This window comes from Copidosoma floridanum, unplaced genomic scaffold (genome assembly GCF_036245765.1).
Source record: "Copidosoma floridanum isolate Cflo_tuat_1 unplaced genomic scaffold, Cflo_Japanese_pri ptg000020l, whole genome shotgun sequence".
NCBI lineage: Eukaryota > Metazoa > Arthropoda > Insecta > Hymenoptera > Encyrtidae > Copidosoma > Copidosoma floridanum.
Window position 1 is genome coordinate 17,384,222 of NW_028321897.1, and position 27,513 is coordinate 17,411,734.

Below are 27,513 nucleotides of genomic sequence, written 5' to 3' on the forward strand. Positions count from 1 at the left end.
GCATGCAATAATCAGTGTGCTTTGCTCCAGTGGCACCAGCTCCAGTGGTGGCATTAGAATCCAGCAGAGGCACTGCCTTACCATGTCTAGAGCCTCCAATCCAACGTTCTCGAGTTTGATTAATCTCTACAGCCAATCTAAAATTCCTGTAGAGGACTCTCACCCACCCCAACTCCCTTGCGCTATTTAAAACCACCCACCCTCATAGGCTGCTTTAAACACACTTCCTACTTGTTCATTTTGGCCAGTGTAGCCAAATTAAACACAAAAAGTTTGGCTTGTTGATTATTAAAACTCGTTGCACCACCTTCCTTTTACGTTTTAAGAGTTTTAAGCTAAATTTATTACACTATTTTGCTGTATTGGTTATGCCTTATTTAAGAATGTATCTATAAATGTCGATTAAAAATAAGTAATGATTAGGTTCATAACAAATAAAGTACTTTTACCGAGATCCCGTTGTTTTATATTTAAGCCGTATCTATCTTGCACCTTCCAGAATATACATGGATATTGATTTACGAAAAGTGTGTATCAGTGACGATTTTGAAACTATCATTTATTTTTCGAGTCAGGCCTTTTGCATAGCTGAAGAGTCGCTAACTATGATTTGAGCAACTTTTTGAGCTATACGTACATTGAATGTACGAATATAATCTCCATCCCGGATTTTATTACGATTAATGGCGATAATAAAATTGTCATATTAAAATTTATGTAAATGTAATGTGAATAATTTTAACGATGTATTATTCTTATTCAATACATCATCCAGCACATCAATGATACATTTGACAGAAGGTTAATTATGGTTTTTGTAGCCACAATGGGCATCCTTGCAATTGGCAAGTGCGTTTCTGTCTTCACCACATATAAAGTTAATTTGAAAAAGTATGTATGTTTTGTTTAACATTGTAAGCAATGAGCTTACTTTATTATAAATTGGGCCTTTCTTTTTAAATGTTGAATGAAACTGTTGACAATTTGCATTATTATTTTTTAAAATGACTGATGCTCTTAGCGATATTATTTGAAAAAATTAATTGAATGTTTGAATGAACTGCAGAAGTAGGATAGCATCTGGTTGGTTAATGTTATTAATGGTTTAGGTGGTATTTTAATTTCTAGTAGTTACACTTTTGGTGATGCATAACACGTTCTGGCTGGCTTATTTTAGAATTTAAGCGCATGACAAAGTAGACATTTTTTTCCATAGTATTAATCACCACGCTTAAATAAGTATAACGTATAATATTTGGCTCATACTAAAATTCAATACGTTAAAATAATTCGGACGTTTATTACTACTACACTTGATGGCGTTTTTAGTCATTTTCTCTCTGCTTATTAAATACAATCAATGCGCTTGTCTTTGTGAAAATCGTCTTTTTCAAACTCTTAACATTTCGCAGCTCCTAAACATTCGAAATATTGACTTGAATCATTAACTACCAATATAATATTGTATACAAAAAAGACTACAACATTACTATGTTTATATTTAGTACTTCATTTTAGCTGTACTCTGCAGGCCAATATGCCTCTGCAAAGACGTTAATGTACGTATGTTAAGGGGTACCCGTTAAAAAATTAACTACAGATAACAGTAAGAGTGAGTAATAACTGACTGTAATAAAAACATTTATCATATATCTACTTAGTAGATAAATAAAAAATGTGTTCACTAGTATCAAAAAATTGGAAAAATTAAATTTGCTTCAATTTTATAATTCAGAACCCCAAAAAAAGCCTATAATTGGCATTAACATATTTTTGCAGTTTTGTAGAGTCTCATGCATTACTATTAGCTTTTTATTTTGTGGAAAGGCTATAAAGGGACTGTGAAGCATTAGTGACCTGTGAAATACTGATAAACATATAACAGTCATGCTCCTCTTGGTAAGTTTTTGTATATCTGTTAATAATCATTTTGTATTTAATTATGGTACACTTTTATCGTAACATCTGAAAAACATTCGTACATATTCGTTCTTAAAACTCAGTGATTCTTATTACACAGCTTTTTATGAAAAAAAGAAAGATGAAAGTATCCAAAGATTCTATTGACTAACTTTTGTAAATCAAGAGTTTATAGATAAATACATCACTATCTATAAAAAAACTAATTTAACTAACATTATTTAATCAAAATATACATTTTACTACTATTTACATTATACAGTAGTAGTATATCTTGTCGAACATACCTTAAAAGACTTTTTACTCCGTTTATTGCGATGTTTAGGCTCACCCATAAACCGTCGAATATTCATGTGCATTTTGTAATTAACTTGAGTATTAAGATCCTTATCATTCACTGCATGACGACTATAACTTAATCTTCGATGCTAAAAAATTTAAAATAGTTACTTTCTAACACCCAATTAAAAGAAAATCTAATTTCAAATAAAATAGCGTTATTTTTATGATACATAAGGAAACGAAGTCACCTACCTATTTATAAAAAAAGTGTATTAAAATATAAAAGTACTTATTGCGACATAGTAGCTCGCGATAACAAACCCTGACCACCACGTAAGAGTTTTCAAACGAGCTGCTGTGCCGCCACTCACTTACTAAAAAGTGGGAGGACTGTCCTTCCACCTCTATTGTCTATATATTATTACCAGAAACCTGAATAAAAAGAGTGGTACATCGGGTTAAAAAAGCATGCAAAATCTTTGAGTAGTATAAAGAGAGTGATGTGGTGTAATATTAAAGGTATTCTATTAAATTCTAAGTACGTTGCTTTGATGGAGTCAACGTGTTAAATGTTAGTATACATGAAATGGTATGACAGGTGGGAAAAGTATAGAGAGGTACCTATGTTTGACATACTAAGAAAAGTAAAGAGATACATTAATTATGGTAAACAACCATCTTCTTAGAAAATTAGAAGAAAGTAATATGAGTAGCGATACTGTTATTGGGTTGCAGAGTATGCATAAGGAGAACTGTGACCAAATACGCTATTTTCAAAGACTGCATAGAAGATGGAATCGATAGAGAGAATAAGAAAAATCAAGCTATTACTGTTTGGCTTGTTATCTTTCTAGTTATTCATTAACATGACGAAGCCAGTCAGTAACATTTAGACTCTTCAGCTACACTTTTTTTATAACCTTTTTATTAATCAAAGAAACCAGAAGTTACCGAGTACTCATAAAGAAAGGGAAAAGAAAAAAAGGTAAAGATACGTTCCGACAAGCCCAAAGTAACTACATAATTTAGATTAATTAAATTTTGCGACACTTTTTCACAATGTCGATAACTATAGTCAACATGTGTATAGTAATACCGCAACTTATAACTAGAAGTATTTTCCATAGTAAAACACTAAAAAAACATGATAAGACAGAAGCTACTATAGTTTTAAGAAAACATCCACCTCACTAAGATGAGTCAGTTGCAATTACATGCGTGGAATATGTTCACGTCCTGTAACAGTAACTTTACGCTACAGTGAACATATTGCGTCACCACTACAGTGCACAATGGGGCATGCACAGCGCTACCTTATGACTAAAATTAAATGGCAGAGTCATATCTGCTGCTACAGGCAAAGGTTTTTTACTGCAGTAGATGATTCACTTCTTTTCACACGTATCATCTTAGTACTAAATCTTTATAGCTACTCGCACGTTTGTGAGCAACGCACGATATGACAAAGTATACTGAACAGTCATGTATCTCACCGATATGGCGTGGTGCTAGCTTTTTTTGAAAATGCGTATGGTCACGTAAGTAGCAATTGCATTGCCAAAGAAAACTGATTAATTGTACAAGCCGTTCCTGTGAATAGCACCTCACTTGCTTAAAACGTTTGTGTTCTGATAAGCGATGCGAAGAGACCTTACTACGGACGTTCAGTTGTAATATTGAATCACTTTATGTCAGCACATTCTTGAAAGTGTTGCGATCAACTTGTTACTACGATAATGTTGTAGTGCACTGACAAAACAATGGCCTTGTAGCAGCTACTAACTGTAGAAACTCTGCCTCTCAACTCTATATATAAATGACAGTTATAACTGTTGCTGTAGTTCATAGCGTTTACTACAGCAGATCAACTTTATTTCTCATGCAGATTATCTTGGCGCTAGTTCTCCAAAGGCTCTCATAAAAATTTTATTAATACAGGAATTAGCCAAATTATATGAACTCGTATTATGTTATGCTCTCATGGCCACGTTTTGTATTCCAGTTTAATCTAAGTTAGTGTTTATATAAATAAACCTGTTTATATATTGTTAAGTCTACATTCGTTGAACCACAATCTCAATGTAAGTATGTTTAACAGTAATATTATTTATTATTTTCATTTTCGAAAGTAAATAAAAGAAAAACTAATGATTCTTTTATAATTTTACAAACAGCTTTCAAGTATCCAACGTTATATCCATGTTTACTTACGATTACTTTTAAATTGACATGGCAAGTTTTTCTATGCCAATAAAAAGTTGTATATTACAAAAGATTCTTTTTGGTACTTCGTGACCATATAGAAGCTCGTCCAAGCAAAACCAGACAGTCACCGCGCAAAGTGCATTTTTTCAACTTGCTCACGATCACTAGTTAGTGGCTAAAAAAATAATACGCAAGTTTGAATCGATAGATTTTTATCTGCTCTTTCGGTTGGTGCTATTATTTTTGGCTGCAAACCCTTTCTTTAAGGTTAAAATCAAGTAAAAAGTTGAGGTTAGTTTCTCTCAGCGTTCATTTTTTTTTCTTTTTCATACGTTAACCGAAAAAGCAAGTCATCAAGTATACGTAAATAAATTCTCAAAGTGGAAATAAAATGGGTTTGTAAGATATCAATAAAACAACACAGAGGCGCATAGCTCGACGCGGCCTCACGTGCCATGGCTGCGGCGGTCAGGTGATGCTCTTTTTTATATCTACTTCACGATCAAAGACAAGTAGCTAAAAAAATTTTTTTTAAATACGAATTGATAGATTTTTATCTTATCTTTTCAATGGTGCTATTAAATTTAGTCGAAAAAATTTTTGTTCATGGCATATATCAGGTTATAAAATTAGATTTCTAACTCTCGTAATAGTGATTTACTTACCTTCTTCCCTTTTATTTTTTATCAATCAAAAAGGCACTTTCTGACACGATTGTTGTTAACAATAAGAGTAGGAAAGCGGTAAATGCATTTTTGGAAGTCATACGTTAAGAAAAAATCGTCAGTCGCGCAGTCGTATATTCTGCTATTACGTTATCATCATACTGCCAAGATCTCAAACGGCCAACTAAAAGGAAACTCTTGAATTCATCCGTGATGGCTATTATTATTTATAATTCTGGACTCGTGACAAATCCAGTGCATAGTGTCACATATTAAACCTAGGAATATCGTTGTTTTATGTTATTCGCGAAGGTTTTGGTGACCTTTGCTTGTTGCGAGTATGTTTTGCGCTAACATACCCTCCTATTAAACCTTGTGCTTTGATAAAATTTGAGGCTAATAAATCACTGTTTTTAATTAGTGCGCAAGAAAATAAGTGTCCAGTGCGTGGTTGTCGATCGATAATCAATGTTACTATAATACTTTTAAAAATTATTTGAAGCTATAATCATGAGTTTCATATGTTTTTTTGATCCTAACAATGGTAATATAAAGCATTCTTAAAATCATTGGACTGTACCTGAGAACGTTAAAAAATATTTTCCTACGATTCCCGACAACGCACATATTTGTGATCAATGTAGGAAGCAACTACTTTAAAATAATCTTCCGTTACAAGATTATTTTTAAATAGTCAATAATTTTAAAGCAAACTTTCAGAGCAAAAACGTTTCAAAGATCGAAAAACTTTTGCTCCAGAAGTTATTACTTTTCACATGGGGTCTCCGACAAATTGCGAAATTTTCAAACTCGTCTGTATGATCAGCTAGTTAATCCAAACTACCAAATAATTCGATAAAAAACAGAAAACCGTATAATACACTCTCAGATGATAGTCTCAAAAAAGTAAAATTGTATTATGAAAACGATGACAATAGCAGAATAATGCCCCGAATGAGAGATAATGAGTGTATTACAAAAAAGAATGGCAGTAAGGAGTTCGTACAAAAACGACTCGTTCTTTACAATTTGAGAGAACTTTATCTGAAATTCGAAAACGATAATACTGAAACAAAAATTGGTTGCTCTAAGTTTGCACAGTTTTGGCCAAAACGTTGCTTGCTTACTGGTGCAAGTGGCACACACACTGTTTGCGTTTGTGTCTATCATACAAATTTCAAAATTATGCTTGATGGTTTGAACATTTCAGATTTAACGGTCAGAAAAAATTAATACTAATAAAGATTGCATCGCCAAAATCGTTTGTCCAGAGCAAGCGCCAGATTTTTATTTAAGTAAATGCAAAAATTGTCCTAATGTTGATAAATTTACTTCAGATTTATTAAGTTTACTAAAAGGTGCTTGTATTACGAAAATAAAATACCAAACATGACATACAACCGACCGATCATCGTTACAAACACGCGAGGATCCTATTTTAATGTTTCGTGAACAATTTTTATCTTTTCACTACAACAACAATCAATGCAGTATAGCAACAGTAGTTACATATTATAAGAACTCAGAGGCAGAAACCGCATATAAAAGTATTGTTATTTTCTCTGATAATCTAAATCACGACAAAGTGGCCGTTCATTACATCCAACAAATTATAATCGATTATCTCAAAAAAACCTTTCCTTCTGTGAAAAAAACCATCTACTATACAGATAGCACCACTCAGCATTTCAAGAACAAAATACAACTTCCAAAATTTGACGCTAGTAGGTAAACTATGGCGGTTCTGGCACCCCCCCAGCTCCCCCCCTGAGGTAGTGGTGGGGGGAGAGGTTCTAGCTATAGCTGTGGGTGGAGAAGAGGCAGTGGAGGAGAGGCGGTGGTGGGGGCTGATCGGGCGGTAGAGGAGAGGTGGTGGGGGCTAATCGGGTGGTGGGAGGAGGGGCACGGGTGGTGGGTGGTGCGGACTACTCGGATGGTAACGTCAGGGGAAAAGGGCCTCTTCCGAATGCTGTGATGTCGGATAATATTGACAGCTCCCTTCCTTTCCGACCGCGAATCAAGCTCCGACGTCATCAGGATGGGTCCGAAAGGTGTAGGTGTGACAAGCCCAACGTATAGCGCGAGAGAAAGATAATTAAGCGTGAACGTGTATCAGTGGATGTAGCGGATTGCGTATCCCGTTCAGCTGCGATCAACGTTGGCTTACTCAATGGAGTACCTTGCCAAGTAAACAGAGCTATTATTTCTTATCTATACGAATGTGTTAGCCGTGGCCGATGACTTTTCGCTTCTTATTTATAGGCGTATAATGTTCCAGTGTAATATTTTTTTCTTAGCAAGAGCGGGTGCAACGAGTCATGCTAGGATACACGTATGTGTAAGCCGTGGCCGATAACTCTTCGCTTCTTAATTAGGCGTATAATGTACCAGCATCATATTTTTTTCTCAAGAGCTGGCGTATCGAGTGATGCGTGTTGCCAGAGAACATGTGTACCATTTCATAACCGAAAGCGTATCCCAACATTGTTTGACTTACTCCTCTTCACCGCAGTACCTCGCCAACGAATAGAGTCAATTAATACGATAAAGTAATTTTTATCGGCGCAGTAAAAAAGAGGCGTGAATGAAAAAAATCGACATTGATTCATGAAGAACTAATTTATTGCATAAGTATTGTGTATGAGGTGTACATTGATTAAAAATATCGTTTTGTCGTTGCTGCTCTTTTAAAATCCATTTTTTTTGAAGCTGTAGCATTCTTCACAGCACAATGAGTTAAATCAAATTGGTGATTCATGCATTCAATATTATCCATACTGAATTATAGCAAGAGTGTTGCTGCCCTGTTGGCTGCGTCTATTTTGACGAAGTCAACTAATTTGTTACTTAGAATTTAAGAGGGATCGTGGCACAAAAAACTACTCAATTTACAAATGATTAATTAAAATCCTCCTTAAAAAAAGACAATTTTGCTGAATTTGTCGGAACGGAGGATGGGAATGAACTATAGGTGAAATAAATTTAAAATGCACTGATTATGAGCCAAGAACAAAGATATACTTCGTGGCTTAAGGAAAAAACTCCGAAGAGAAAAATCCAAGAGAAAAAAATTAATGAAAAATACAAACAAGTGAGGTTGAACAATAAATTTGAGATTAACTTCCTGCAATCAAGAGTATGTACTTGTGTATTGCGTGTAGAAAACGTATACGTGTAAGTCCGCACGTGTCTCGAAAAACTTACGAATTGACAAACGTCGCACGGTCCGTGAAGTGGATTTTCGCCGTGCTTTATTCGCAGCACGCCGAGCTTCTTTAAGATGATGCAGATGACGATGATGATAGAAAAAGGAAAGCGTGAGAAAAATTAACCCCATAAAGGTGACTCCCAGATACATGTGTGCGTGATGATGATAAGGAAAGATGTAGAAACCAGTAGGACGAATATAATACCCAACTATGCCAGATACTCAAGATCGCAGTTGACAACTGTAGACCGCTTTGTATAGACAGATAGTTCGGAACTGACCCAAATCACCCACCCAAAGTAGTCGCAAGACCCCCCTTCCCTTTTTAATTCTCCTACCCGCTGCAGTCAACAGGACCCATCAATCCCTTGTACCTTATGTGAAAAGCCGGGAAAAGAGAGAATGATGTGAGCAATTAAGAGAGGGAGAGAGACCTATGACCCGAGGACACTTAATGGGAGCAAAGGAGATGGAGATGTAGGTGCATGATACAGAAGGAGAAAAATGTTTAGCTAATAAGAGTATAGAAAGAGACTTAATAAGTTGGCACGAGAGCGATTAATTGTACCGACTGACACAAAAGGAGAAAAGGACGAAGGTAAGAAAGAAATTGACCGACGCTTGCATATGTGAATATGTGATGAATTTTGTGTGAACTCGGTGTGTTGCCACCTTCGGCGTGCTGCGAGGTTGATCCTCCATCGCTCACGAGGCGGTCTACAAATTTTTGTCATTTTGACTAAACATGCTCCCCTGGTTGCGAGAGAAGGCGAGCAAATCGAAAACATCATATGTGTAGCGTATTCGAAAAAGTGCTTACTGTGTGAATCGTACGATGGTAAGAGAGTGTAGTGGTGTGTCAGTGTGTTTACAATTCGAGCGATGTTTACACAAATCGGTTTAAAATAAGACAGACAACACGATCGAAAATTTAGTCTTCTTCTTGTGACGATGAGATCGGAAGTGGACACAACGATGTGACGTTGCGTTTGAAGCTCCCTTGCTCAGTTTTAACGGTGACGACTCGTACGATGCCATCAGCGCCCGGGTGGATCTCGATGACAACCCCCAGATGCCATCACATGCAGGGTTGATTTTTATCGATAAGGAGGACGACGGAATCGATACCGATCTCATGATTGGACTTGCTCCACTTTTGTCGACGTTGAAGTTCGTGCAAATATTCCAGGTGCCATCGCTTCCAAAAATCTTGTCGTCCTCTCGTAATGAAACGCCATGCTGACAATCGGTTACCTGGAGCACAAGAAAGGTCAGCTTCCGGAAAAAATTCAACGGTCTTCCGATTAATAAATGTGCCGGCGTGATGGCCGCTATATCATTAGGATTATTCGATATACTATAAAGTGGTCTAGAATTAAGAATGGCTTCGATTTCGATAACGAGGGTATTAAGTACTTCAAAGGTTGAGAGTTGTTCGCTGATCACTCGCTTAAGATGGTGTTTAAACGATTTTACTGCCGACTCCCAAATCCCACCAAAGTGTGGTGAAAGCGGCGGATTAAAATGTCAGATGATGTTTCTCTGGACTGCGAAATGATCAACATCGTCACGAAACTGGTCGAAGTTAAACAGAGCAAAAATTTCTTGTTATTCATTACTTGCTCCGACAAAATTCGTGCCGTTGTCCGAAAACATGTGTTTGGGAATGCCGCGTCGGCCGCAAAAAACGCTAAATGCGCCTAAAATCCTTCGGTGGTTAAATCGCTCACTATTTCGATATGCACTGCTTTCGATGCCATACATACAAACACACAACCATAAACCTTGACGCGATTACGATTCCGCGGTTTCTTCTCTTTGATGTACATCGGCCCAAAAAAATCTATTCCCACGTGAGTCAATGCGCCTGACTCAGTAACGCGTGCTGATGGCAAATTTCCCATTTTACTATGTAAGGCTATATTGAGATAGAGTAATAAAAAATGTCAGAGAAAGTCTCATGTATAGTGGTGAAAAACTATCATGCACTACTACTCAATACCCTTTTTTACCACACTTTAAGTTTATTACACACTAAGATAAATTTTATGGCAGCAGATGTGTCATGCAATAGGATTATATTCTTTCAATGTGCTTGAATAACCTACCGTTTCAGAAGATAAATCTTCTTCTGTCCTCCACGTTGTACCTTGAAAGTTCACAGCAGCATAAAAGAGTATAAGTATCCTTTTTAAAATATAAAATCATGTGCAATGGGTTCGCATTGCTCTTAGCTGTATAGTATAAGCGATATGTCCTCCATGTATTTCTCTCCGTAATCAGTTCCGGATACACACGACTTACTTGATCCAATGCAATGTCCCACAACTGAAAAAATCTATAGTGATTTTTCCACAATAAAATTTCCACAATCACGTTTTCTCTCACACACTTGAATGGAAATCGTTGACAAGATCTTAACGTTAACAATGCGTCAAATCTGGGGTTCTCTATTAGCACTGTTGCACTCTCGATAACGGGTGTATGAGTATCGTGGGGGACAACTGCTTTCTCGCTTGGAAACATCTCAACGACTGCAGCCTCTACCAGCAGATCTTTTTGTTATAAAAAATTTTAAGCTAGTAGACTTGCTTACAAAATTACAATATAGGGTGATATTCAATATGTCTCAATAATAAGAGACCAAAAGCATGGTGTAGAATTTATTCCTAAACATGCCTATGCTGAAATAAAAAGCGGGTACGTGTTTTGATACGTAAAAATATTTACTTGATAGTGCGCATATTTATAAGGTGTTCATACTGTATTATGCGATTGCCTATTTAGAAAAGGGAGTCTCTCTTTCAGTTGCATGAGATGTGACAGACGGAGCGATAAGAGCTTAGTCAATGTGTTGTATAAATAAAAGTGACCTGTTACCATGGCTCAATTGCTAAGGTACGAGTATGAAAAAGTGTATCCGTCTGCAAAAGAGCAAGTGATAGATCTTACACGAGGAAAGCTCTGCTGAAGTACTCGTATATAAAAAATAAAACTGGTATAGATGTGACTTCAGCTATAAAAACTATAATAACGAAAGGAAGAGTTCCAACTAATTTGCAAAACCGATCGTGGTAAAGAGTTATACAACGCAAATTTTCAAGGTCTCATGAAAAATTACAAAATTAACTTAGACTCTACGTACAGTAATCTTAAGGCGTCTACATGTGAATGATTTAATCGTACCCTGAAGCATGCTATGTGGAAAAAGTTTAGTGTAAGAGGTAATTAAAAGTGGCTCAATATTTTACAACAGCTGATAACTTCTTACAATAATCGAAAACACCGAACGATTGGTGTAAAGCCAAAAGATGTTTCAGTAGCTAATGAAAAAATATTTTACAAAAATTTATATATTCGAAAAAGGAACAAAATCAACATTGAAAGATGGTGATAAAGTACGTATGAGTAATACTAAACAAGTTTTTGAAAAAGGTTATACTCCTAATTGGTCGACAGAAATTTTTACTGTTACCCGAGTAGCACCAACAAAGCCATTTACTTACCATTTGGAGGATTATCAGCAGCAGCCAATCTCTGGTGGCTTTTACGATCAAGAACCTCAGAAAACCAAGTATCCTAATACTTACCTTGTTGAGAAAATTTTACGCCGACGAAAAAATCAAATTTTCGTTAAATGGTTGGGTTTTGACAGTGCACACAATAGTTGGATTTCAAAAGATCAATTATAATTTAAAAAAATATGATGTATAGAAGATACGAGAGAAGATATATTTTAAATGCATAGAAAAAATAAAGTAAATAAATATATTCGAATTGTAAAGACACCAATTTATTAAAAAAAATTTTTATGGAAAACAATGCAACACATGTTTTTTTGCTATTTCCACAGAAACTATTTAACCTATTCACTTGAAAATTGAATATGAGAACCATTATAAGTTATAAAGAGCTTCATTTTCTGTATGGAATCTAATAAATTATTATATAGCACTTCATTATCAACTATATTCTTTGACACTGCACTGGGTAAAAATATTTGAAACTCGCTATTGAGTTCCACAACTGCTTTTTTTCCGTATTTAGTATTAACTTTCTTTAATTTTGTGACCATGTAGCTGTGGTTTACTATTATCTTGGTGATTTTCTGGCACGGGAGGAAGCCTCCAGAAGCGGCTTTATTTAAAGCTGCTAGATTGGACATCTGTAACAAAGAAACATAAATTTTTACTAATTTTAATATTCATGAAAAAAAAGAAAAATGGGTAAAAAATATGGTTATGAAGAAAACAAATTTACATTTACCTCAAAATTGTTTTTTACCCTTTTTCTTAACGGGAGTTCTTCAAAATTGTCTGTCTTCACACTTGTTTTCTTGGGAGGTTGTTGTTGGACGATACCCTTTGCTTCAAATACTAAACGATCGATGACTTGTCGTTGCTGTTTGCCAACTCTGATCAAACTGGCCTGTCGTTGTTGTTGCGGTTTTCATACGAGGTTTTTACTATCACATAAGGGAGCTCTTCTATAGTAATTCCCCCCACTCGTTTCTTTTTGACAAGTTACTTTGAGCTCATTGTCGTCACCCTTTTGTTCTTCTCTGTTACGTTCTTTATTTATTTCATCATTCTCGCTGGACGATGAGTCAATCATAGAGGTAACATTACATTGCTCGCTATCTTGAAAACTAAAAGTTATAATATTTCTCTCATTGTTTTGCATTTGATCAATGATACGCTTATTTTTATTTGCTCTGGATGTGAAGGTTCCTCTATTTCTTTTCGTGATGTCGTCATGTTGATCCCTCGAATTCTCTCTTCTATACAAGCTGTTTTCCGTCTGTCCTCTTCATTTTTTTCTTCGCCTCCATCCGTTGTAAATCTCGATTCTCTATTTATTATTTTATGGTCACTCGGTGACATATTACCATGACTCTTATTTCTTGGACTTGTTATGTTTTCCCTATCTTCCTTACCATTCTACATCTCCATCTCACCGTTTTTGATTGACTTTATCATGCCCCCCCCAGGGTAATGTATCAGTGATATTAGGGAAAATATATCGCTTATCATCACGAGAGCTAAAAGCTATTTTTTTGTTTTCCAGTATAAATCTTGTGCAGACGAGATCTAATATTAATTTACTCTCGATTTATATTTATGTTTTGATCGCGTAGGCAATCAATGTAATCATTAAAATTAATAGTGGCTTTAACAACATTGGTCTTGACACCCTTTGCTTTTTTTATTATGTCTTGATTCTGAACAAGAATGCTGTACATTTTACTTCTAAGACCAATGAATTTCGTAATAATATTACCATTACACTCATCCTTCATAAGTCCTACGATTTTCTCATATTTAATTATAATAACTGTAAGACGTATAACTGTCTGTATCAGTATACAACAGTTTGCAATCATTTTTTTAGTTTAGAAATTGATCAACTGTGCGTATAGCGAGATAAAGAGCAGAAGACACGCTGAAAATAATCGTATTAAGCTCGAAAGTTCTCACTTCGCCTTGGTGATACCACAAAATACGTTGAAACCGTCTGTGATCGGTGTGAACAAGTATTTGCCGGTACATCTGTGCGATGTCGGCCGTGATGACATATCGATAGGTGCGGAAGCGCAAAAGATGATCAAACAGTTTAGACTGGGGAGAAGTCCTTACTGGCCTTAGCGGATGCATCGAAGACGACGCGCACCTTCGTGGTGCTGCTTGACTCTTTTAATATCGGGTGATGAGGCATGTAATAGCTACTCGAAGACTTGTCACGCACCAATGACATGTGACCTAACTCAATATACTCATTCATTACCCTTTCGTATGCTACCTTAAGTTCGAGATGCGCGGGAAAACAAAAGAGAAAGACAACACGAGGATCTAATAGTGCGCGGTAGTTAGATATTTCGTGCCTCGTTGATCAGTGTTTGTTACTAGCATAAATTTTTCCGCATATCCTTGTGTTGCCTTCGGGCATTCAACAATCGTCAAAAAACAACGCTTTCTTAAGCTACCGGTTCCAAATCTCCCTCGGTTTAACGGTGATCACGATAAATGGCTTTCGTTTAATAACATCTTTTTTGTCGATAATAGATTCGCGTACCAACATCAACGATTTAAATAAGTTCTTATATTTGAGAGACTGCTTAGAGGGTCCGGCGTAAAGAGTATTCAGAAATCTGTATTTTATGGTTTTACTGTATGCAAAATATAGAAAAAATAAAAAACTGTAATTTACTATATGGGTTTCAAATTGATGGAAAAGGAGATTGTGAATACGTGCACAAAGCTTACTGATACTAACGAGGATACTTATATACACATATATTCGTCTACATAAATATAGCTGATTGTTAGTGCGTCCTTACATATATTTTTTCATATAAGAGTATAGGAAGAAGAAGAGAAAGCTAAAAATATTCGTACGCATAACTAGTTCATGTTGGTGAGAAAGCTAGCCCCTTGTTTTCTTCTTGCTCTCTCTCGAGTACTGGTGGAAAAGCCATATGTTTTTTTCCTACTTTTGTTTCTTGCTTTCTCCTAACCTGTCTTTAAAATATTTTCTTATTTCAAGAATCGTTTTACGTGTAGTAGGTAAAGCTAACAAGGGCTAAATAGTCTTATAATAAGAACAATAAATTAAATTTAATTATCCAAAGTCTACATGAGCAAAAAGCCTATACGTCTATATAGCAGAAAGTATATAATATTCCAATAGATTCGTGAATTGCTGTTTATGTATAGCACGATACACGCAAATACGACACATGCGTACAGAAGAAGAAGTTTCTATAGACATCAGAATAGTCTCCTAGAGTCCATACGTTAAAAATCCAATTCTTTCTGAACTTAAGCGTAATCTTCGCTAAGGCAGCTGTAAAAGTCTGCTTTAGCTGGAATCCTATACGTCTAAAGTCATTCCAAATACGAGTTTTACTCGCAAAGGAAAACTAGAGGAGTATAAATTATTCTCTTAACTACGTATTGCTCATTTGTGTCGTATTTTTTTTTAAACACCACTGTAATGTCTCATACATGCAAGCGTATAAAGGAGTTATTTGTAGAGTATAAAATATTCTAACAGATTCTTAAGGTGCTGTTTCTGTATAGCACGTTAGACGCAAGTACGACACATACATACACAAAACTGTGCGTCGTTCTTCCATGACGCGTAAAATGAATGCTCGAGCGTACGAGAAAAACAGTGTCAAGATATATACAGTGCGCTAAAGATGCTCCTCCTAACTCTACAAAGCTATACATTTTATGAGCTTTACAGCGCAAAGGGTGCAATCATAAATCTTTTTACAGCCTCTGACGGTCTTACTAGTTTCTTGATGTATTCTTTTGACAATTACTTGTTCCTCTACACGTATAGTCATTGGTATATTCATCAGTGATCGAGCTGCGGAGAGGTACACCGCATCGACTCTTGCCCGGAATACAACAAGTTGAGCGTCGAAGAGCGATGGAAAGTTATTCAACTGAAAAAGTTGTGCCAAAATTGCGAAGGAGTACACTCAGAGCACTATAAAGCAGGGTCCTGTAAAACATGCGGCGAGCGGCATCACACGTCTCTCCATTGCGACTCGAAGAATGCGAAACCAAGCGCGTGACTTGGAGTGGGCGAGCTAGAGACGACCACCCGAGCCGCACAGTCACAGCTAATGATGAGCGCAGTTATTCGAGTCAAAAATGCGCAGGGTAATTTCGTCGAAGCACGCGCGCTTCTTGACACATGTACTACGGCCCATTTTGTAACCGAAAAATTCGCGCGTGAATTAAAACTTCCATTAAATGCGTGTTCTATCCCCGTGGGCGCGATTAACGCATTAAAAACGACTACAAAGTGTCAGGTCGAGATTAATTTCCGGTCACGTACAAGCGATTTCGCGAAAACTTTAACTTTTCTCACCATCCCTAAAATAGCCAATTTCGTACCCGATGAGCCTTTTCCGCGGTCGTCAATAGCGATCCCACCAAATTTGAAACTTGCCGATCCCCGTTTTCATATTCCGAGTCCAGTAGATATGCTTATCGGCTCCGGAGCCACGTTATCACTTCTATCAGTCGGTCAAATACGCGTTTCGAACGGGAGCAATTTAACGTTGCAAAAAACACAATTAGGTTGGGTGATTGCGGGCGGTATTGCGAATGACAACCTCGAAAAATCAGCAGTGACGTGTAACTTAAGTGCTTTAACCGAACAGTTAGCGAAATTTTGGGAAATCGAAGAGGTTAAAAACGTAGTGGGCGTATCAGATCCGGAGTCTCTATGCGAACGGCATTATGTAAAAAGTACAACACGCGATCGAACCGGGCGGTATATTGTGCGTCTTCCATTTAACGACTAAGTAGTGGATTTAGGAAACTCTCGCGCGCAAGCCCTTCGTCGGTTTCATGCGATGCGTCGGAAAGTGCAAGCAGACGATAAACTCAATCGTTATTATACAAAGGTACTTGACGAATACATAGCACTTGGACGTATGACGTTGTTGCACAACGAAACACCAGACGGATACTACATGCCACATCATGCGGTCGTAAAATCGTCGAGCAGTACGACAAAGGTGCGTGTAGTATTCGACGCGTCCGCGAAAACTGACAGAGGCGTCTCGTTGAATCAAAAACTACTTGTACGCCCCACCATTCAACCAAAACTTTTCGAACATTTAATGCGATTTCGATCTTATGCATTCGTCTTAACCGCAGACATAAAAAAATGTATCGGCAGGTCTTAGTGCATCCCGACGACAGGCAATATCAGCGTATTTTTTGGAATCATGGGAAAGAGATCGCGGTATACGTGCTAAACACGGTTACGTTCGGAGTCGCCTCTGCTCCCTATCTTACGATACGAACGCTTCACCAGTTTGCAGACGATGAGGGGCGCGATTTTCTGCGAGCAGCAAAAATTTTGAAACGCGGCTTATACGTTGATGACCTGTTAACAGGTGCAAATTCGATCGAAGAACTTGCGATACTTCGCGACAAAATTATCGGTATCTTGGGGTGCGGAAAATTCAATATTCGCCAATGGGCATCCAACGATAAATACGCGTTCGATACGCTAGATCGGAAAATTTTTGAGAGCGATTGTGCGGTAAAGACGGAAGCAGTTTCGAAAACACTCGGGATAACTTGGGATTTGCGAGCGGATACGTTTATTTATACCGTCAAAGAAATTACAATTCCAAATAAAATCACGAAGCGCCATATACTTTCCGAGATTGCAAAGATTTTTGATCCACCGGGTTTATTGGGGCCGGTAGTTCTGTACGCGAAATTAATTATTCAGGAGTGTTGGAAACGAAAGTGTGATTGGGACGAATCAGTACCGCAGGAGTTGTATTCGCGATGGGTGGAGTTTGCGAACCAGCTGTCTCTTATCCGCAATTTTGCAGTAGACCGGGAAATCCTTATCGATAGGCCTACGAAAATCGAGTTACATGGATTTTGCGATGCGAGTCTATTAGGTTATGGTGCATGTTTTTATTTGCGTTTAGTAGATCGGTATGGAAATTGCATTGTGCGTCTGGTATGTGCGAAGTCTCGAGTAGCTCCGGTAAAGTCGAAAACGATCCCGCAACTGGAACTATGCGGTGCCCTGCTCCTCGTGGGATTGTACAGTGAAATGCGTCCATCTCTAGAATTTGAAATTCATAAAGTAGTACTCTGGTCGGATTCAGCGATCGTATTGCATTGGCGTAGAAAATCACCGGAAACTCTTAAAGTTTTCGAAGCAAACAGAGTTAGCAAAATTCAAGCGCTGGACGTCGTTCACGAATGGATGCATGTGCGAACGAAAGATAATCCGGCTGATGCACTGTCCCGAGGTCAATTATCTACCGAGTTTTAAAAAAATCGAATGTGGCTGAATGAGCCTAAGTGGTTGAAAAAATTCGAAAGCGAGCGGCCAAGAATGGCGTTAACGTCACCGAGTGAATTACCAGGTCTTAAGAGCAAAACGTGTCTTTTAGTAAATTTAGGAGTAACAATTTTTTCGCGATTTTCCTCGTATTCCAAGTTAGTTAACGTGATTGCGTATTGTCTTCGTATGCGTCGTTCAAATAAGTTCAAAGGGAAATCAATCAGCGTTGAAGAAAATCTTGAAGTGGAGCGTCGGGTGTTAAAATTAATTCAAGCAGAGCAATTGACTGAAGAAATTGCGCGTGTATCTGCATCTAAAAAGGTAAAAAGTGCACAGTTAGCAGCGTTCGATCTATTTGTTGATGACCATGGTATTTTACGAGTTGGCGGACGCTTAAAAACGCGAAAATTTCCTTCGATCGAAGGTATCAAATTTTATTACCATTGCACCATCATGTATCTGATTTGATAATCCGAGGTGCGCACTATCGTACTTTGCTGCATGCGGGAATCCAAACTACATTACACACTATAAGACAGCGTTTTTGGTTGTTCGACGGAGAACAACAAGTTCGAAAAATCGTACGAAAATGCGTAGATTGCGTGCGTTATCGCTCTAATCCGATTCATAGTAAAATGGGAAATTTGCCATCAGCACGCGTTACCGAGTCAGGCGCATTTACTCACGTGGGAATCGATTTTTTTGGGCCGATGTACATCAAAGAGAAGTAACTGCGGAATCGTTACCGCGTCAAGGTTTATGGTTGTGTGTTTTTATGTATGGCATCGAAAGCAGTGCATATCGAAATAGTGAGCGATTTAACCACCGAAGAATTTTTAGGCGCGTTTAAGCGTTTTTGCGGCCGACGCGGCATTCCCAAACACGTGTTTTCGGACAACGGCTCGAATTTTGTCGGAGCAAGTAATGAATTACAAGAAATTTTTGCTCTGTTTAACTCCGACCAGTTCCGTGACGATGTTTATCATTTCGCAGTCCAGAGAAACATCATCTGCCATTTCAATTCGCCGCTTTCACCACACTTTGGTGGGATTTGGGAGTCGGCAGTAAAATCGTTTAAACACCATCTTAAGCGAGTGATCAGCAAACAACTCTCAACCTTTGAAGTACTTAATACCCTCGTTATCGAAATCGAAGACATTCTTAATTCTAAACCACTTTATAGTATATCGAGTGATCCTAATGATATAGCGGCCATCACAACGGCACATTTATTAATCGGAAGACCGTTGAATTTTTTTCCGGAAGCTGACCTTTCTTGTGCTCTAGGTAACCGATTGTCAGCATGGCGTTTCATCACGAGAGCACGACAAGATTTTTGGAAGCGATGGCACCTGGAATATTTGCACGAACTTCAACGTCGACAAAAGTGGAGCAAGTCCAATCATGAGATCGGTATCGATTCAGTCGTCCTTCTCATCGATAGAAATCAACCCTGCATGCGATGGCGGCTGGGGGTTGTCATCGAGATCCACCCGGGCGCTGATGGCATCGTACGAGTCGTCACCGTTAAATTTGAGCAAGGGAGCTTCAAACGCAACGTCACATCGTTGTGTCCACTTCCGATCTCATCGTCACAAGAAGAAGACTAAATTTTCGATCGTGTTGTCTGTCTTATATTAAACCGATTTGTGTAAACATCGCTTGAATTGTAAACACACTTACACACCGCTACACTCTCACACCATCGTACGATTCGCACAGTAAGCACTTTTTCGAATACGCTACACATATGATGTTTTTGATTTGCTCGCCTTCTCTCGCAACGGGGGGGAGCATGTTTCGTCGAAATGACAAAAATTCGTAGACTGCCTCATGAGCGATGGAGGATCAACCTCGCAGCACGCCGAAGGTGGCAACACACCGAGTTCACACAAAATTCATCACATATTCACATATGCAAGCGCCGGTCAATTTCTTTCTTACCTTCATCTTTTTTCTCCTTTTGTATCAGTCGGTACAATTAATCGCTCTCGCGTCAACTCATTAAGTCTCTCTCTCTCTCTCTATACTCTCATTAGCTAAACATTTCTCTCCTTCTCTATCATGCACCTACATCTGCATCTCCTTTGCTCCCATTAAGTGTCCTCGGGTCAAAGGTCTCTCCCCCTCTCTTAATTGCTTACATCATTCTCTCTTTTCCCGGCTTTTCACATTAGGTGTAAGGGATTGATGGGTCCTGACGACTGCAGCGGGTAGGAGAATTAAAAAAAGGAGGGGGGTCTTGCGACTACTTTGGGTGGGTGATTTAAGTCAGTTCCGAACTATCTGTCTATACAAAGCGGTCTACAGTTGTCAATTGCGATCTCGAGTATCTGGCATAGTTGGGTATTATATTCGTCCTACTGGTTTCTACATCTTTCCTCATCATAATCACGCACACGTGTATCTGGGAGTCACCTTTATGGGGTTAATTTTTCTCACGCTTTCCTTTTTCTATCATCATCGTCATCTGCATCATCTTAAAGAAGCTCGGCGTGCTGCGAATAAAGCACGGCGAAAATCCGCTTCACGGACCGTGTGACGTTTGTCAATTCGTGAGTTTTTCGAGACACGTGCGGACGCGCACGTTTACGTTTTCTACACGCAATACACAAGTACATACTCTTGATTGCAGGAAGTTTATTTAAAATTTATTGTTCAACCTCACTTGTTTGTATTTTTCATTAATTTTTTTCTCTTGGATTTTTCTCTTCGGAGTTTTTCCCTTAAGCCACGAAGTATATCTTTGTTTGTGGCTCATAATCAGTGCATTTTAAATTTATTTCACCTATAGTTTATTACCGTCCTCCGTTTCGATAAATTCAGCAAAATTGTCTTTTTTTAAGTAGGATTTTGATTAATCATTTGTAAATTGAGTAGTTTTTTATGCCACGATCCCTCTTAAATTTTAAGTAACAAATTAGTTGACTTCGTTAAAATAGACGCAGCCAACAGGGCAACAACACTCTTGCTATAATTCAGTATGGATGATATTGAATGCATGAATCACCAATTTGATTTAGCTTATTGTGCTGTGAAAAATGCTACAGCTTCAAAAAAAATGGATTTTAAAAGAGCAACAACGACAAAACGATATTTTTAATCTATGTACACCTGATTAAATTAGTTCTTCATGAATCTATGTCGATTTTTTTATTCACGCCTCCTTATTACTGCGCCGATTAAAATTACTTTATCGTATTAACTGACTCTATTCGTTGGCGAGGTACTGCGGTGAAGAGGAGTAAGCCAAACAATGTTGGGATACGCTTTCGGTTATGAAATGGTATACATGTTCTCTGGCAACACGCTTCACTTGATACGCCCGCTCTTGAGATAAAAATATGATGCTGGTACATTATACGCCTAAATAAGAAGCAAAGAGTTATCGGCCACGGCTTACACATACGTGTATCCTAGCATGACTCGTTGCACCCGCTCTTGCTAAGAAAAAAATATTACAATGGAACATTATACGCTTATAAATAAGAAGCGAAAAGTCATCGGCCACGGCTAACACATCCGTATAGATAAGAAATAATAGCTCCGTTTACTTGGCAAGGTACTGCGTTGAGTAAGCCAACGTTGGTCGCAGCTGAACGGGATACGCGATCCGCTATATCCACTGATACACGTTCACGCTTGATCATCTTCCTCTCGCGCTATACGTTGGGCTTGTCACACCTACACCTTTCGGACCCATCCTGATGACGTCGGAGCTTGATTCGCGGTCGGAAAGGAAGGGAGCTGTCAATACCATCCAACATCACAGCATCCGGAAGAGGCCCCCTTTCCCTGACGTTACCATCCGAGTAGTCCGCACCACCCACCGCCCGTGCCCCTCCTCTCACCGCCCGATCAGCCCCCACCACCGCCTCTCCTCCACCGCCTCTTCTCCACCCACAGCTATAGCTAGAGCCTCTCCCCCCACCACTACCTCAGGGGGGGAGCTGGGGGGTGCCAGAACCGCCATAGTTTACCTACTGACGCTTTTTTTTTTGATTCTTCGATTGACGCTGAATAGCATTTTCACGCCGCAGCTCACGGTAAGAACACTTCCGTTGGCCTCGGCGCTTTGGTCGAAAGTAATGCAAGGCAAGCCAGTTTGCACATGGTTTTGAATGCTCGTATTTTGAAGTCTCAAGAAATTTTTAGTTGGGCTTCATAATAATTTTAAAAAATTGACTGTTTTTTTTCATAGAAAAAATAGAACGTTAAAGCTCAAGGAAAAATTAAAAGTAAGATTGCAATCAGTTATTACGACCCCAGGGACGCAACCTTTTTATTGTGTAATATCTGTGGTAAAAACAAAACAGCTTCAATTAAAAGAATTTTCAGCATTAAAATCTTTGCATTTATTCTCCCCGGTAAAGAAATCTGCTGATAAGCCGACAATGTTGAGTGATACATCTTAATCAACGAAAAATTTAGAGAGAACTGTTGTACAGAATTTTAGTCAAAAATTGAAGAGTATAAAAAAATCTGTTCTGTGTAAGGAAGTTTGAAAAAAACTTAAGGAAATGAAAAATAAACATGTTTTAAATTGAAACTACTTGTTCAATTATATTAGTTTATTGATAACTTCATAAATATTTTTATTAATTATTCGTAATATTTTAATTCTCGTCACTTTTAACAAAAAAAAACCGCTGTCGATAACGGCAGCCACGTACGACAGCGATGTCTTTGTTTTTGTTTACTCGCATTCTTAAAATGCATTTAACGCTGTTTTACTCTGATTGTCAACAACAATCTTGTCAAATAGTGCCTTTTTGATTAATAAAAGTTAAAAGGGAAAAATGTAAGTAAATAACTATAACGAGAATGAGCAATCTAATTTTTTAACCTGATTTACGCCATGAAAGGAGAATTTTAGACTAAATTTCATTGCACCACTAAAAACATCAGATCAAAATCTATCAATTCGTATTTAAAAAAAATTTTTTTACTTACTTGTCTCCGATCGTAAAGTAGATATGAAAATGAGCGTCACCTGGCCGCCATAGCCACGGTGCACGAGGCTGTGCCCAGCCGTGTGCCTCTGTGTTCATTTATTGATATCTCGCGAACCCGTTGCACTCCTACTCTGAAAATTTATTGACGTATACTTGATTCGATTTACGTAAGAAAAAAAAAAAAAAAAAAAAAATACGAACTCTGAGAAAAACTAACCCTAACTTGTAACTTAATTTTAACCTCGAAGGAAGAATTTGCGGCTTAAAACAGTAGCACCAGTGGAAAGAGAAAATGAAAATCTATCGATTCATGCTTTTGTATTATTTCTTTAGCCACTAACTGGCGATCGTGAGCGAGTTGAACATAGCACGCTTCATTAGAAAAATTTACCTCACGTGCCAACTGTCTGGCTTCGCTTGGACGTGCTCGTAGTTAAAAAAAGGAAACAAGGATTTTTTTAAAGTGTCTCACTGTATCCAAACATATTGCTCATGCAAGCCACCTTTAAAGAAGTTCTTGCTGTAAGTTTACGCAGTGGTGGCGGTTGACTCTATGCAATCAGCTAACTAATTGCGGAAACCACCTTCATGATAGCATTCCAAAAACATTCAAGGTCTTGAACGTTATGCACGGAGGACCCAGCCACGGTTGCTAAGCTTTTTTACAGAGTTTAGTTCGACAGCATAGATAATCAATGACAACATCCAGGGATGTACAAACTAAGTAAGCTTACTGGTCATGGCAAGACTAAGTTTGTCTGACGGATTTTGCAACATATTGACCGTATGAGTGATAGGCGTTTTTAATGGAGGTTTTTAGTCACAAAAATTTATTTGACTAAAAATTTGTAAGATCGTTGACTACGAGAATTTTCTTATTATGCTTAAAATTAAAAACGTAAAACAAATCTCACCCAACACAATCGATTTCTGAATCAATTCTAGAATACGTTACGTGAGACTGAGTGAAAATATTTATTAAGGTATTTCTGAGATCCATGAATTTAAACAGATAATTATAATTTGTAAATGACACATATTGTATTATAACGCTTCCAAGATGCAATAAGTATTAGCTTACTTCTGGTTTATATGTAGGTTGTTTACATCTGGTTGAAAAGTAGTTTCTCTTAAGCCCTTAAGTGAATTATAATATCGTGGTTGTGCGTATGTTAAATAAATCTTGTAAATTTCATCGTAATGCTATTTATTTTAGAGAACTAATATTTTTAAATGTATGCAAATTTGTTTTAAAAACACCAGGTAGTCTTTGTAATAGCTTAAATAGACTTTTTTGTCACTGTATAAAAATGTACTCAAGTAAAAAAGAAGGCTGTTAATTTTATTGCAGATTTTGTTAAATGCCTTGCTTTATAGACAAAAAAGTTATAATAAGCTTATTCTTATTATATATAGTAGATGCTAGTTACGATTGACACTATCATGTCTAGCGATATCTACCAACCAAGCACCGTTGCGTTGGTAACGAGTACTATTTGGCATTCCTCGCCTAGCAGCCACACCCATGGATAAATATAAATGCACAGTTAATCAATCGTCTGCTTACTGATAAGTTGCGTTCTCTAACTCCATCCCCACCAAATTGAGTATCTGGTCTAAGCCTGCAGCTGTACCTATTTTCCAGAAATATGTTAATAAAATTAACCTCCACTTTCTGACTCTGCCCTAGTCGCACCTCTAGGGGTAAACGCACCATCTACCGTACACCCGTAAATTTACTTTATTTTGTTACCATGATTGTAAGACAGTTTGATACTAAATATTGACTTAGTAAATTTTAAATTGTTATTTAGGATCTCAAGAGAGCACCGAAATTTTTTTGAGGTGTTAGAGCTTGTTAAAATGATTTTATAATAGAAATATGAAATAGAAGTCATGTTCCTATTTCCGTACCGCCGTTCTCATTACCGGACCCCATTTACCGTACGCGTTCCTATTACCGGACCCCATTCACCGTTTGACGCCAGATTTGTCTATAACCTCACATTTTTGTTTACAACTGCATATCGATCTCAGTGCCTGCTACATAAATCACGATGAAAATGTCAAAAGCAGAGAAAGATGGAAAATCGAAAATTAAGGAAAAAACGTCAAGTCAATTATGCAATTTAAAAAGATAGCAGACAGAAGAATCAAAAAAGAAAAACAATTACAGCGAGAGAAATAAGGATGAGAAAAAGAAAATGCAAAATTACGAAAGCAAGAAGAGAAGTTAAAAGCCATTGTAAACATAAAAAAGTGTGTTGAGGAAGATTTAACGGACGAGAAAGAAGCTATTGATTTACAAAAGCAGATTGGAAAACTTTAAGAGAAGAAATTAAAACTAAACCAAAAAAGAAACAAAGATCCATCATGAGTAATTTTTGTAATGGAAGTTATTCTTAAATAATTTTTGCCAAGTGATGTTTTATTTAGTATTAATACATTTAATTGTTGTTAAGCTAAAACTAATCTTAGTTTAATTACTGCTTGTTTATATGAAATAACTTATTTGCATTTATTAAAAAAAAAATTATTCATTAAAAAGATTTCTGTTTCATATCATGAGATATTATGGCTTTTTAATATTTTAATTAGACTGACAAAAATCAGTAAAAAAGCTTGACACTATAATAGTAATCAACTTACGATGTTATGAATATTCAAGAATAACTTGCATTACAAAAATTACTCATGATGGATCTTTGTTTCTTTTTTGGTTAAGTTTTAATTGTTTCTCTTGAAGTTCTCCAATCTGCTTTTGTAAATCAATAGCTTCTTTCTCGTCCATTAAATCTACCTCAACACACTTTTTTCTGTTTACAATGGCTTTTAACTTCTCTTCTTGCTTTCGTAATTTTTTATTTCCTTTTTTCATCTTTGCTTCTCTCACTGTGATTGTTTTTCTTTTTTGATTCTTCTGTCTGCTATCTTTTTAAATTGCATAATTGACTTGACGTTTTTTCCTTAATTTTCAATTTTCCATCTTTCTCTGCTTTTGACATTTTCATCGTGATTTATGTAGCAGGCACTGAGATTCATATGCAGTTGTAAACAAAAAAGTGAGGTTATAGACAAATCTGTCGTCAAACGGTAAATGGGGTCCGGTAATAGGAACGCGTACGGTGAATGGGGTCCGGTAATGAGAACGGCGGTACGGAAATAGGAACATGACTTTTATTTCATATTTTTATTATAAAATCATTTTAACAAGCTTAAAAAAAACTTTGGTGCTCTCTTGAGATCCTAAATAACAATTTAAAATTTACTGAGTCAATATTTAGTATCAAACTGTCTTACAATCATGGTAACAAAATAAAGTGAATTTACGGGTGTACGGTAGATGGTGCGTTAACCTCTAGTTATAATTCCGATTTATAGTTTATACAGAACGGAGCCTTGTGATCTGGTCCTCTTTGTTGGAAAAGCAGCTGACCAGTTTGTAAGTAGCTGGTATTTATTTAGAGAGACGTATTTAAAAGAATTTAAGTGACATACATAAGCAGAAAGAAACTAACTTTCTTAGTTAAAAGACAGCTAACTTTATTAGATGAATTTACTTACTCACAAATGAGATGAACAAACATATTAATCGTAATAAATCTAGTAAACACTTCTTAAATAAGGAAACTAGCTGCATGTTTATCTAAAGCAATAGATACAGAAACTGTTACAAGTACTTGTTAAGACAAATTAAAGCTTGTCATATTAAAAGATTTATGACCTACAATAAAAAATTCTTTTAACAGAATAACCACCATTTAGCAAATGGAGAAATTGCAAACTTAAACCAGAAAATAAGTAAACTTTTAACAAAAGGCATGTATTTATTTTTGTATTTAAACCTTGTCTGTTCTCGTGATCGGAGGATGCGAGGGTCACGAAATGAGCTGAAATTTTTTTTAAGCTCGAAAACTATCGTACTCTTGCTAAATTATCGTACTCTAGTTCCGAAAAATCTCTTATTATTTGTACGGGAGTGACCTGGATGAAACTAGTCATTCGAGTTGGCCTCGGATGTGGTATCGCAAACAAATTAACTGTAAAAGGACCCAGCTCAAGATGATGACGAAGCTCGTCGCTCGAGTTAGCCTTGGATGATAACGCCAGCAAATTAACTCTGAAAGGGCTTAGCTTGAGACGATGACGAAGCTAGCCGTTCAAGTTGACCTTTAAGAATCAAACTGATCAAATAAATTTTTTTTTTGTCAATAAAATCACCTTTTCTTGAAGAGGATATTCATTTTAACTTACAGACAATGTTTAGCGGCGTTGAGGAGGCTGCCCTGATCATAACACAACGCGTTGCATGCTTAGCCAAAAAACGGTTGCAGTGACTTTGAATATCAGGATTAACTACGCGGGAGCGACCTGCTACTTCAAAGGTCCGCGAGCAAGAAGAAAAAGCTCAGCTGAACGCGCTAGCTCACTAGCAAAG

At 37.2% G+C, this 27,513-nt stretch overlaps 1 protein-coding gene across 1 annotated transcript in view; it reads right to left on the reverse strand.

Annotated features, from left to right (window-relative positions):
• Nhe2 (Na[+]/H[+] hydrogen exchanger 2) overlaps nucleotides 1-27,513 on the reverse strand; it is a 1,770,486-nt gene that overhangs the window by 537,539 nt on the left and 1,205,434 nt on the right. Inside the window, exon 12 of the mRNA XM_089593690.1 lies at nucleotides 2,208-2,348. Within this exon, the coding sequence (XP_089449816.1) occupies nucleotides 2,208-2,348 (141 nt within the window). The remainder of the gene's footprint in view (nucleotides 1-2,207; nucleotides 2,349-27,513) is intronic.